This window comes from Phytophthora sojae, assembly GCF_000149755.1.
Source record: "Phytophthora sojae unplaced genomic scaffold PHYSOscaffold_6, whole genome shotgun sequence".
Lineage (NCBI taxonomy): Eukaryota > Oomycota > Peronosporomycetes > Peronosporales > Peronosporaceae > Phytophthora > Phytophthora sojae.
In genome coordinates, this window is record NW_009258120.1 from 2621235 (window position 1) to 2634115 (window position 12881).

A 12881-nucleotide genomic window follows, 5' to 3' on the forward strand; every position below is an offset into this window, starting at 1 on the left:
CAGTGCTCGCCTTAGGAACGATGAAAGTGTGGTATGAACTGAAATATGGTCTGGCAAAGTATATCCTACCGCAACTCAAGAACCTCCTTTTGGATGAAGCGTTGGACACTGGTGGAGTTGGCGAAATTGGCGAGATGGTTGCTCGCATTCTGCTGCTTCTAGCGATGGACACGTGTGTGATGGGGGACAAAGATTTTTCCCAGTGCTACCATACGATCGGGCAATTTGTACCGGTGCAGGATTTCTTGAACGTGCTAACAGGCCACGAGGAGATGTCGATATATCTCGAGAAGATGATCAGCAAGGAGAATTTGAGACCAGAATTCAACAAGTGGTGCTCGAAGTGGGATGGTTGGTACGTGGGGTTCACCCACTTTGTGCAGTTGCAGCTCGAGCCGAATGAGGACACGCTTTGGTTTTTGCTGGGACGTCAGGCTGCAGGTATTTTCCCCCGTAACCAGTATGGAGCCGATTTGTTGATCCCGATGTTTAAGAAGAGATCCAACAGCAGGCCAGTCGGTGGGGAGACTACGAGGGGTGAACAAGAGGAGCATAAGGTGTTGATGATGTTGATTCAAGTGAAGAATCGTTTCCCAGTCGATGGTGGGTTTTCCAGGGCAGCGACGGAGAAACTATGCCCCTGGTTTGTGTTCGGAAAGAACAGTGATGGGAACTCGTCAGCGGGGAAATCTACCGGTGAAATTGGTGGGGATCCGAAACCGCTGGGTTCCACGGATGTCCGTGATACCATTCGCATCTACATGAATGTGCGCGGTCGGAAGAGTGACGGCAAGTTCATCTATGCCACGACAATGAAAGACAATCTTAAGCCCAAGAAGAAAGGCAACGCCTCTGAGGTGAAGGAGGAGAGTCAGACGATCGGGAGTCAGGCGAAGAAGCGGGCGAAGATCGAGAGCAATCCTGGCGTCTCAAGTGTGTCGAGTGTCTCGGAGGAGGAGCCTGTTTTCACGATCTGCCTCCGTTTGCTCAACAGGGTCACCTACCCGTTCCTGAGCGACGGCGTGGCTTCCATGCTATCAAACATGGTGGAGTCTCAGTATGACCCGCTGGGGCTTGTGGAGGGCGACCTGGACTATCGCGATGAAGATGAAAAACGAAACAAGGACGTTAGTTCGTATGCAAAGTTGTCGCTTACCGCGAAGCGCGACAAGTTGTTGCAGAACGCCCGTAAAGCACTAGCGTACGCGCCGGGTGACAAGGAAGAAGAGTGACGATGAGAGTGACGTTGGTGGCAGTGGTGAGGGCCACTAGGCGATCAAGGTGGCGAGACGGAAACATCCAAGAAACGAGCACGTGAAAACCAAGAGGATGAAGAAGCCGTCCCACTAAACGCGCCAAGTGATCCAACAAGACGCCCAAGCCCACACGGAGGCAGTAACAGTACGTGCCTGGTGCCTGCAGCAACTAGTTTTAACTACCAACAATTTGTTTTACTTGAGAGTACGCAGCCACCTCCAGTGCGCTTCACCTTGCAGTCTTACGGAAGTAGCACGTCTTTTGCTGTCTACGTCGTCTTTACTGCTCTACCTACTCGTCCTGCAGGAACGGGTATTATAGTCCGTGTACCCGCGCGCGTCGCCGAGGTAGAACGTGTCCGTGTCGTAGTCGTTCACGGGCTTGTTGAGTTGGAAGCGCCGCACCAGGTCCGGGTTCGAGATGAAGTGGCGGCCGATGGCCACGGCGTCGGCCGCGCCCTCCTCCACGATCTGCACGGCCGACTGCCGGTCGAAGCCCGACGCGGCGAGGAGCACGCCCTTGTACGTCTCGCGGAACTGCCGCGCCGAGCCCTTCTCGGGTGCCAGCGGGTCACGCACGTGGTAGCCACGCGGCTCGATCAGGTGCGCGTAGGCCAGGTCGTAGTTGTTGAGCCTGTTCAGCACGTACGTGTAGGTGGCGACGGGGTCCGAGTCCTTGTCGCCGAAGCTGCCGCCGAACGGGGACAGTCGGATGCCCACCTTAGACGAGTCCGGACTCTCGAGGATGGCCTCCAGTGCCTCGAACAGGAAACGCGCGCGGTTCTCGACGCTGCCGCCGTACTGGTCGGCGCGGTCGTTGATGCCGTCGTGCAGGAACTGCTCCAGCAAGTAGCCGTTGGCGGCGTGCAGCTCGACGCCGTCGAAGCCCGCGCTGATGGCGTTCTCCGCGGCCGAGCGGTAGTCCGCCACGATGCCCGGGATCTCGCTCGTCTCGAGCGCGCGCGGCGGCACGGGCTCCATGCGTCCTTCGCGCGTGACGATCTTCTTGCCGGCGCGCAGGACGCCGCCCGGCTGGGGCCGATGCGGCCCGTGTGGTCGTATCTTACCTATGGTATGTACCGCATCGCTGAAGTTATTGTTCGCACATTTATTAATACCATAAAGCGCACTAAACACTTGGTGGCAATTTGGCCGGACTTCCGAGACAACACTAGGAGGATTCTGGAAGCAAAACTCGGGCATTATTTTCAAGAAGAAATACTCTACTTTTGATACGTAGCCATGTATTTACCAAACTACGCACTGTACGGGACTAGACTTGATTGAAATTTGTGACTGGGTTTGGCGGTGCTTTCCAATACAAACATCAAGTATAAAGGATTTGTATTGACCCGGAAAAAAATCGATCGAGTTTTCTGGTACATGTTGCTGAACTGAGCAAGCCCAGCATCGCTACCATGTTGAATAGACGCCAATGAAGACACTAGTCAGCTGACAGCCTCAACTTACGAGTATAGACCTCTCCACACTGTCAAACACCACTCTTCTATACAAATTCAAGATAGTGCGTGTCTCCATTGAATCTTATCAACCGCGTCAGCTTAACCTTATTTGAGCAGCTTACTACAGTGAAGTGCGTCGATAAGGAACGGGCGACATTTTATATTCTACGACAAGACATGAATCCTCGCTTGTACCCATTGTGTGCCAATTGTACTGAATTAGTTATATGATTCTACCAATCATTCGGTCCCGTTTAACATTCCGCCAATCACAGTTCCGAAACCGAGCCTCAAGAGCGGCTGGATGGAGCGGCTCCCAAGTCGGGGGAAATGGAACCTAAAGGTCGCGAGAGGGAATCATGAGCATGAGGATCGCTGTGAGCGCGGGAATCGCGCCAGGTACATGTCTGCATGCCTCATTAACCAACTTTCGCTCTGCTGCTCACAACTCCCATGGTGACCGCCACTTCCAGACCGTTCCAGAGGTGGCTACGTCTGACCAAGCTTCAGCCGCTGCTAATCTGTCATCGCCGTCGTGATCTACCGGGTGCTACCTATGCTGAGTTGGCTGCGTGGGTTCAAGCCTAGACTCTGGTCGCGAAGTCCGACATGAACTACATATTGCAGTAAATCAGTGCATTTGCTGTCTGCATGTGACGAGTCAAACCTTTAATTATCAATATACCTTTTTCTTTCAATGTATATCAGGCGTTCCTTATCGACGCACTTTACTGTACCGGTAGGCGTTATTCGAGCTGTTCAATGGTTAAGCCTCATGTCTACAAAACTGCGAAAAAGACGTCTACTCAGATGCCAGCAAACGGCTTCATCGCTCCGTTCGACCTGAAGCTGGATCGACTGATTGAAGGCGGAAACGTTGGCGGGAACTACCGTGCCAAGTGGCTAGACGTCGATGTTGCAGTCAAACTGTTTGTTCTAGACGCCAGCACGACAACATTCGCAGACGAAGTGGCAGCGTGGCACCAGCTGCGCCACCCGAATGTGATCAGCTGTACGGCGCGTGCGATGTCGGTCACCACTTCTTCGTCTGTGAGTGGGCCAGCAACGGAACTCTCGTTGAATATCTTCGTGAATGCGAGAAGCGTGGGAAATATCGCACGCCGTGGAAGTTTTTGTATGAAGCTGCGTTGGGCCTCGCGTACTTGCATGAACGCAAAATCGTGCACGGGAACTTGTGCAGCAACAGTATTTTGATCGGAAGTGATGGTTTGGCCAAGCTGGCGGATTTTGGAGTGAGTGGCTTGATTTTAGACGGGTATGGCTCCGTTCGCTGGCAATCTCCTGAGCAGGTACGAGGGGAGGAAGTGTCGTTAGCTTCCGACAGTTATTCCTTGTATCTCTGTGCTGTGGAAGCGGTAACGGGGGAGGTCCCGCGGGGACGCATCGATGATGATAGCATTTGCAAGATGTGGAAGGCGGAGTGGAACGCGGATAACGACTTTTACAGTCCTGCCCAATCCGGACGTACGGCTGATCTTTCTGCGTTGGCACCCAAAATGTGCGGTAATGATCCTAATACACGGGTGTCTGCTTCAGTAGTGGTTCAAATGCTGGAGCGCTTAGCAGCTCAAGAATTCCAGGGACAGCAACGAGTGCAGTCAAACCCGGAGCCACTCGAACACATCGACGACTATAAATGCGGAGATTTGTTGTACCAATGGCAAAAATTGGGAGCCTTAGCATCCAATGTTGAGCTCAGTCAGCCCCAGCACGCTGTTATTAATGAGCTGGAAACACTCTATGAGAGCTTAGGCAACGCAAATCGACAGCTAAAGGTGCTGGATCAATTCTACAAGCTTGTCATGGATTGCATTTGCGCAATTGACGTGGAGTCTCAACAAAACCGGATCCTTCGACTCTCGTCCACTCGAGCTCAGGGAAGCAACATCGCCGCTGCATAACGACGCATTGATGCTATTTGGGCTGCGATTGACGACCCTCGTTCCATCAGCGAAGAGCAAAAACTGCGTCGAGAGGAGCAGCACGCGATGCAGATGAAAGCATTTGTTTCGGTCTCGCAGACGCTAATAATTTTGGACGAGTTAAAGACGGAAGATGAACGCAACATCTTCGTGGCATTCCTGAAGAGAGAGATCGACTGTCACAGCTCCGCGTACTCGGCAGGTCAACTGACCGTACTCAAGAAGGCTCACGCTGACATCAGTGCACGGCTCCAGTCAGACGCGGTGGTATCGACTCCCAAGTGGTTTCTACCTTGGTACGAATTGGAGTTTGACGGCGCGAGTTACCTGGCGGAAGGAGCGTTCGGTACAGTTTACCGCGCGAAGTGGCTCGAGTCCGACGTGGTCGTGAAGCAACTTAAGCGGACAAAGTCGAGCGATGAGTGGGCTGATGACAGCTTGTTGGCTTCGACTCCTGAAACAGACAGTAAGAGACAGGCACGCACGGAGACTCGAGAGATGTTTGACCGTGAGGTCAAGGTCTGGTTCGGTTTGAGTCATCCGCATGTTGTTCGTCTGTTTGGCGCCTGTCACATTGGAACCCCTTCTTCGCTTGTGAGTACGCAAGCAACGGGTCACTGGATAAATATCTGCGCAAAATCCCCATGAGATATGGCAAAAGCTGCACGAGGCTGCCCTACCTCCACTCACGCGGCCAAACCCATCGCGACCTAAAATGCAACAACATTGTTGTCGGCGGTGATAACAAGGCCAAGGTGACGGATTTCGGACTGAGCTCTGCCAATGTCGTAACTGGTGCGTGGCGCTGGGTAGCACCCGAGTGTCTAAAGGAAGGATCCTCGGCGCTGTCACTTGCATCCGACATCTACGCGTTCGGAATGTGCATCGTGGAGGCTTTGCGCGTTGTGGAGATTGCTGCCATGAAGGATAACCAGAACGGTCGTACTCCACTTCCATGGGGGATTCTTGATAATTGTGCAGTCAAGCATCGTGTGACAGTTTTTAGGGAGCTGCCGTGTCGCCCGCAGATTTGTACGAAGGAGCAATGGGAGCTGGTGAAGCGTATGTGCGCGTATGAGCGAGCGGATCGAATCAAGATCAGTACGGTGGTGGACGAGCTCGCCGCTCTGACAGATGTGGACTCAGCTCTAGAGCCTGAACCAGAGTCAGCGAAACTCTCAAGAGAGCAAGTCGCCGGGCTATTTGAAGGAATGAAGCGCTGCTGTCGTCTTGAGAACCCGGGAGCGCTCTCCACGAACCAAGTTGTGCTGCGTTCGGTGTATGGTCTTCTGTGGGATCGGCTGAAGGACCTGTGCGCTACAGGGAAATGTGGATCTGGAGTTTTTGATCAGATTGAAGCGCTTGTTGGCCGCGCTCGGGTGAGCACACAGCGACTGGAACAATGCCCTGAAACACTTACTGCTTTCACCGAGAACGCAATGAATGGGTACGCTCTGCATCGTGAGCTGGATAAAGCTGTCGACGCCACTTCTGGCGAGTTAACTCTGCAAGTGGAGAAGAACTGCACGACTGGAGGTCAAAATGCTACGCAGTTCTGGGAGCACCAGGGTTTCAGGAACACATTGGTCATTCAAAGTAAGCAATTCAGGCAGGTCGAGGCTATAGCAAGCTTATATTTTTCAGCATCGAACAGTATACACTCTACAAACTGTAAATTGTCTGTCTGTACAAGCAACCATAACTGCCCAGTTCTACTGTAGCGGGTTTTTGAGTGAGCAGAAGAGGTCGTCCGACAAAACGGCACTAATTGGGAGAAGTTATCCTTCACTTTCGAGTAACAAGTAAAAACATTTGAGTTTACACCCTGTATCAATTTGCAACTACTGACTCCACTTTAATAAAAAGATGTTGCTTTTTTTGATGACATTCATGAGCATGAATAAGGTGCTGCAGACACTTAGCCCTCATGAAGCACTACAGTGACGCCGCGTTGTTTCGCAGTTCGAAGAACTGTCGATTGGGGAAGGTTTTTGGATGACATTCGCGCTACATTCGTAGCTTCCGGATGACATTGAACAACATTTATGCTTCACGGGACCGTCGGCATATCTCCAATCAACATAGCGATCTGATGGATCGATTGATCGATATATACACCTTTTCTCGGTCTACCTGAGCTAATTAGACAAGCAAAGGTGGCATGTTTTAGTTTGGTGTGCACAAGAAGCCCAAATTAGGAAACGGAAATCTGAAATTGACAAACAAAGCTGCCTAACCTTCATTCAATGTCAAATGGTACAGTGTACCAAAAACGCTACTCGCCGTACTTCATGTCCTCCATGCGGATCGCCGCGACGACAAAATTCGCTGCGTGAAGCTCCATCCTCTGCACCATCGCCTGCGTGATGCGCGGCATGCTCACATGCACAGCACGCTCGAGCAGCTGCATGCGAGCTTCGGTCTTTGAGATGCGTGGCCCGGAGCTTGTAGGCTGCGTTCGGGGGCGGTTCATCTCGTCGCGCATCAGCGCCAGGTACTGCTTGATGTGCGCCTTGAGAGCGCTGAAGCAGTTTTCAATTGACTTGCACATCGAGCTGTAAGGCCCGAGGCGCAGTAGGACGAGGTCGTCATGAGCAGGCACCAGCGCTTCCGTCTGGGAATGCGCTGGGGCGTTGTCGAAGACGACAACGATCTTCTTGTCGGCGAACTCGTTCTTGTAGACGAAGTGTCGTCGCCCTCGTCGCCGGCGCTACTCTTCTTGTCGTCGTCCGTGGGGTCGTTGGCGCCCGAACTGCGGTCTTCGTCGGCCTCGTGGTCGTCCTGCTCTTCGTCGTCATCCTGATCTGGGTCGGCCTCGGTCTCGGGCAGATGCTCGTCCAACTCGTCGCGCACGCCGTCGTCCTCCTCGTCGAGATCTGGCGTCGGGGGCAGCACCGTGAACATGTCTTCGTCGTCCTCGAAGTCCGAGTAGTCGTTGCGCTGCTCCTTGTCCTCGTCGTACGCCTTCTGGGCAGGGAACGGTTGCTTGCCCTTCTTCATGAGCGGCTTGAGCTTCTTGGCGAGGGCTCGGATGCGAGCGTCCCCCAGCAGAACCTTCCAGGTGCCGGCGCTCTTGTTGCCGACCCACCACGGGTTAGGCGGGCTGCCGCCGGTGACGTCGATGACGATGCGGGCGAGGGCTTCGTCGCTGAGGCGAAGGTGCGCTGGCTTGGTCAGGTTCAGCGCGTCCGTCTGCTCGAAGAGATCGGAGATGGACTGGTAGCCGTCCTCGTCCACACGGTACGGATCAAGGGCACGGGCGGTGATGGCGTCGTAGCGGCCACGGTCGTTGCGGAACAGCGTGGCGAGGTCCGTCGCCGCCGTCGCATCCGAGTTAACCTTCGCGTTCGCCTTCGCGGCCACCGAGCGCCAAGCTGCCTTGCCGCCTAGCCACATGAGGTTGTCGTGGGTGGCGTTCTCGAAGACGTTCAGAAAGTTGTAGAAGCCGAGCTCGACGATGTTCAGGCTGATGAAGGCGAGCCGTGCCTGGCCGGTGTTCGACTTCTTCTTGCGGCGGGCCGTGCACTCGCCAGAAGGCGCGTACAGCGCGCAGGCGAAGAAGACGTCGCGCCAGTGCATCCAGACGCGCCAGTGCGCCACGTGCAGCGCAGGGTGCTCCTGAGGGTCATACCAGGCACGCTGACCGGCCCACGGGTACGCCATGCGCGGAGGAGTCTTGCCCTGGGTGCCCGCCTGCTTGATGATCTTGGAGATGTCGCGACGGATGGTGACCGGGCACTTGGCGGGTAGCGGAAACTCGTACTCCTCCGCGCTGTCGCCCTCGGGGGCACCCTCCTCGTCGTCTGCGTCGTCTTCGTCTTGGTCCTGAGCCCTGGACTTGCGCTGCTTCTTGGACGGAGGGGGCTATGAGACGCTCCTAGTGGTCGGTCGCTAGCCAGACGAGCGTGCCTACGGCGCGGGTACGGTGAACAGGTCATGCGGGGGCGCAGCGACGACGTGCAGCGAGTCGGGTAGCGGCAGCAGGGTCACGGTCTCTAGTAGCTCGACGGGAAAGAGCGTGTCGTTGGCTAAGACGCCGACGGCGACGGCATCCACGGCGTCCACGTTCGCGGAGCCGCTGTTGGCGAAGAGCGTAGCGCGCAGGCGTACGTAGAATTCCACTTGGGCACGGAGCTGGGCATCGGCTTCAGCGTCCGCGCCCCGGGACCGGCGATCGAGGCGTGCGCGCAGCCGTCGCATGACGGCCTCCTTGTTGACATCTCGCGACTTCGCCATGGCGGAAGGTGGTGGCTGAGGCTTCTTGGGAGTCTTGTTCTCTTCTCGGCGAAAGCTGAAATGAGGGCGAGACTGCGAGTTGCCGCGGCCTCTGCTGATGCGTTCCGACCTGGTAGTTTGGACGTTTGGCTGCGGATTTCCCTTCCTGGAAATGGGAGAGGCACGGTTGGCGTGAGACGGTCGAGTGATTGACTAAGTTGATTGACGAGACTTGCGACGGTGGGTTACCCGATACGGTTGGACACATACGAGGATGGTTGTGAACATGGAGTGCTGTGGATGACCGTGAGGAGCGAACCGAGGCGAGGGCATTTCGCTTTCGTCTCCATGACGAACATGGAAACCGTGACGGACGTTTTCGAGTGGTGCCTGGGGCACTCCCTGTTCGTGTGGAAGATTGTGTGGTGGGTGCTGCGCAAACACTGGCCGGCCGTATTGCTGGTGCTGATTGGTGCGGTGGGCGGCGTGATCTCGAGATCCTTGTGGAGCATTGCGGGGCGATTGATCGGGGCCGTGTTCGGCTTTGTGTTCAAGTGGCTGACACTGTTGAAGGTATGCGTAAGACGGTACCGTCTCTTCGTGAACGGTCCGTCTGTGCAAGGCAGACCGTCCGCGGAGCGTCGATGGAAGGCGTTTGAGGCAATCTGGGCCACGCCCATGGTGGTGCTCGAGGCCCGAGGTGAACATAAGGATGGGCGTGCGGACGGGTGCGTCGGGAAACCGAAGCCGGTGCGTACCCTGAGTGGGCTGAGGGCGGAGCAGCGTGCCCTGCACGCGAAGATGAAGGCAGACAAGGAGGAAGAGGACGCTCGACGAGGACGTCGAGTCTCAGTCGGGGAGGATGTCCCGAGTGGGAACGGTGGTCACCGTCTCGGGTACGGTCGCGGCCGTCCTCTGGCAGCCTGTCAATCAGCGCGTGGACTACTACTCGAGGATCAGCTGTTCGAGGATGAGCTGACTGAGCAGTCATCGGACTTTAGCGAGGATTAGCTGGCGGCGGGCCAGTTGCGTGGACGAAGAGTCGTGACGGAAGCAGTGGCGTGTTCCGCGAGTAGGCGGTGGCGTGAGGAGACAGGATGGAGGTCACGAGCGCTGCGTGGCTCGGGGCGTGAGCCTTGACGTGAGCCAAGGGCGGAGGGGTGAAAGGAGGTGACCATGGGTTCGTGTGCGGCGGTGTGTCGACGCTCAAGTTGAAGAGAAGCAAGAGAGAGTGCGGGGCAAAGTGCTCCGTGCCGGGTAGGTTGGTCAGTCGTGAATTTGCCGTGGAAACAACAAGTTAAATCTTTGCATTTGGCTCTGTTGTATTTCATACCGTTCCTTACCTGTCCGTACCGTCCTACTTCGTTCTCGCAGCGGCAGCCGTCTCTTCCAGGGCGACTCGCGACATAGTAACTAAGTGACAATACACGTCTTCAAGAAAAAGAAAAAAATTCAAAGCCTGTTCTTGCTGGGAAGTCTTTTTTTACTTAATACTAGTAGTAAATACAGTATCTTTCCATATATTCTTAGCTCAGCATCACACCAACGTGTGTGCGAACTGAATTTCTCTATCATATGCATTTCGTAAGCATCACGTCGACACATATTGCAGCATTAATACCCCCCAACCAGTGATGTCAGCTTCTTGCCACGTTATCGTCCACTAACCGCGCTTCTTGACTCGAATATTGTGTTATATCAAACCATGTGCTGGCAAAACCGCTAACCACAGGCATCTTCTGCGCCTGCTTTGCAGCCGCAGCATCTGCGAATATTAGAACCGTCCATAGAGTTGTGGCTTAACCCCCAACGCGCAGTTGCACAAGTTGTCGCCAACTACTGTACCGGACACTAAAGTATATAACGGGTTCTATGCTAACGCCAACTAGAAGCACACGCGTTCACTTTACTTACTTCGAACGAAGTATAGTTTTCGATTGTGTCACATCGGCATACTGCATCTGAGAGTCTTTCTTCTAAACTATCTGTCTGAGAACAACCAATGCAGAACTTGCACTTTCAGGATAAAACAAATACTAGTAGAAAAATGGTCTCCCAGACAATGCGCAGCAACCTTGTGAAAACATAGACCTTGTGTACAACGCGCTGAATTCTCGCTGGTGTTACCGGTCAGTGCCTAAATTGCACAGGACGTCAACGCTTCTTTTTTTTACAGCACGCTGCCGCCCTATCACTATCGCCAGACCCTAAAATTACGAGGATTGAACGCACCCACAGCTACGTAAATTGTTGTTTTTCGTAATTTTCCCAGAATTGTCGCGTGGCATTACCTCACACAAAATCCTTTAGCTATCCCAGCCTACGCATAGCTCTCGTATCCCCAGATGCGTATTAGATGTGACGAGCTGATTAATATCACAAGCCGTAAAACCTAGATCAATTCTCAGCACAACATTTAATGTTGCAGTCGCGTACGTAGCCTTGCCACATGCACAACAGATCTCGATGGAGATTTGAGATTAGCCAATAGGCTCGCTCGCATTTTATCCCCAGACACCGACGGAGATACAGACAACGACGGAAAAATCCGGCGTGACTGACTGCCATCCTCCATAGTTAAGGAGTGTAACACAAAATACGGCACAGATAAAAAAGAAAAACATGATTGGCTAAAAGGTTGCGTAACTGTTCAAAAACAAAGCACAAATCCGAATGTTCTGCAAAAAAGCTGCATTTTATTCAAATGCTAATCTCAGGATACTGAGGAATAGCTGCCTTAAAGCTCCGAATTACAGTGCTTTCGGGGATTGCATCCCAAGCAGCAATCGTAGCGTGAACGGCACGGAGCCGCTTTTCCTTAGCACTGCCACCCGTGATGCCAGACCAGTTCGAGCGCAACTTTGCCTTTAGTGGCCCCATTACACCGACATCCAGCGGCTGGCAAGCAGTCGTGCTGTTTGCGGGTAGAGGGACCACAGTAGCATTAGCAACTTCGGCAACGACCCGCTGCCCCTCTTCCGACACATGACACTCAAAGTTGTCAAAAAGGAGGACAGCGGGTCCATCAACTTCATATTTTAACAATTTTTCTACGTAAAAACGCCACGTAACAGCGTCCATCCAAGCGTTCTCTTGGACGGTGTCGAAGTGCCCTTCCGGATACTCTTCGAACTCAAACTTACCATCAGCTCGAATCGTGAGCACAGCCGTCATGCGGCCGGTGTGCTTGGACGTGCTCGCAATCCGCGCAGCGTCCCGCCGACCTCTACCCGCCCACATCCGAGCCGGAGGCATGTAAAATGGATGGCAGTCTCGTCCACGTTGTACATGCCCTCCGGCCCGTACGCGGCGTGCGTCTTCCAGAAGTCCAGCGCGAACTCGGTGCACGTTTGCTCTAGCTCCTCGGTGCTTTTCTTTGCCGTTTGTGGCTTCTGGGAGGTAAAACCATGCCTAAACACGCAAATAAAGGTAAATGTTAGGAAACTGATGGAGTTTTAGCAAAAACAAAATTATTTACCGAATTGCGAGTCTCTCGACCATGCGCTCAAGCGCCAGGATGTCCCTCCACTTCCTTTGCAAGTAGTCTCGACCCACTCGGTCTCGATTGCCCACATGAAGGACATAATGCCACGTGTAGTGAGGGCCTGTACATTATAGCATAAAGTTTAACGGTTAAACGCTACAAATTATGAGATTCTAAAAAAACAAACTTACCTACTCTTCGCGCCGCACGTCCTTTATGAAGGTGACGACCGCAGGAAGGTCGGGAAATACTTCCCTGCGGCCCTGGCCCTTCAGGGACTTAGAGGTGGAGTGGCCAGTGAAGCTAAAAAGCTTTTCAGCTTGCTTCCACCAGCCATGGACAGTGCCCCGAGCAAGTTGGAGCTCGCGGGCTGCCTCCTCCACCCCTACATCTTCGACGAGGCGGACCGCTTCGCGCTTCTGGCGGACGGTGTAGCTCTTCTGCTTCTTCTTGGGCGGCGGCGTGTCCTCCATAGCTCGAAAAACAGTTTGAGCGGCTCAGTCGACCAGCTCCAAATTAG

General features: G+C 54.0%; 5 protein-coding genes across 5 annotated transcripts; 2 read left to right on the plus strand and 3 right to left on the minus strand.

Moving 5' to 3' along the window:
- Positions 1-20: 20 nt before the first annotated feature.
- On the plus strand, positions 21-1232 carry PHYSODRAFT_335408 (hypothetical protein; the record flags this gene model as incomplete). Its single annotated transcript, XM_009532791.1, has 1 exon — positions 21-1232. One exon carries the CDS (start codon positions 21-23, stop codon positions 1230-1232), a length of 1212 nt encoding a protein of 403 aa, XP_009531086.1.
- A 312-nt stretch (positions 1233-1544) lies between these two features.
- On the minus strand, positions 1545-2459 carry PHYSODRAFT_510966 (hypothetical protein; the record flags this gene model as incomplete). Its single annotated transcript, XM_009532792.1, has 1 exon — positions 1545-2459. The coding sequence occupies one exon, from the start codon at positions 2457-2459 to the stop codon at positions 1545-1547; it is 915 nt and encodes a 304-aa protein (XP_009531087.1).
- Positions 2460-3529: 1070 nt separating this feature from the next.
- PHYSODRAFT_335410 (hypothetical protein) lies at positions 3530-6364 on the plus strand (the record flags this gene model as incomplete). Its single annotated transcript, XM_009532793.1, has 7 exons — positions 3530-3769; positions 3820-4029; positions 4108-4204; positions 4277-4391; positions 4692-5181; positions 5262-6275; positions 6356-6364. 7 exons carry the CDS (start codon positions 3530-3532, stop codon positions 6362-6364), a joined length of 2175 nt encoding a protein of 724 aa, XP_009531088.1.
- A 1652-nt stretch (positions 6365-8016) lies between these two features.
- PHYSODRAFT_392348 (hypothetical protein) lies at positions 8017-9434 on the minus strand (the record flags this gene model as incomplete). The annotated part of the gene is made up of 3 exons (XM_009532794.1): positions 8017-8526; positions 8587-8889; positions 9249-9434. Coding segments are annotated over 3 exons (999 nt in total), but the record flags the coding sequence as incomplete, so codon positions are not given.
- A 2143-nt stretch (positions 9435-11577) lies between these two features.
- PHYSODRAFT_510428 (hypothetical protein) lies at positions 11578-11958 on the minus strand (the record flags this gene model as incomplete). Its single annotated transcript, XM_009532795.1, has 1 exon — positions 11578-11958. One exon carries the CDS (start codon positions 11956-11958, stop codon positions 11578-11580), a length of 381 nt encoding a protein of 126 aa, XP_009531090.1.
- Positions 11959-12881: the final 923 nt, after the last annotated feature.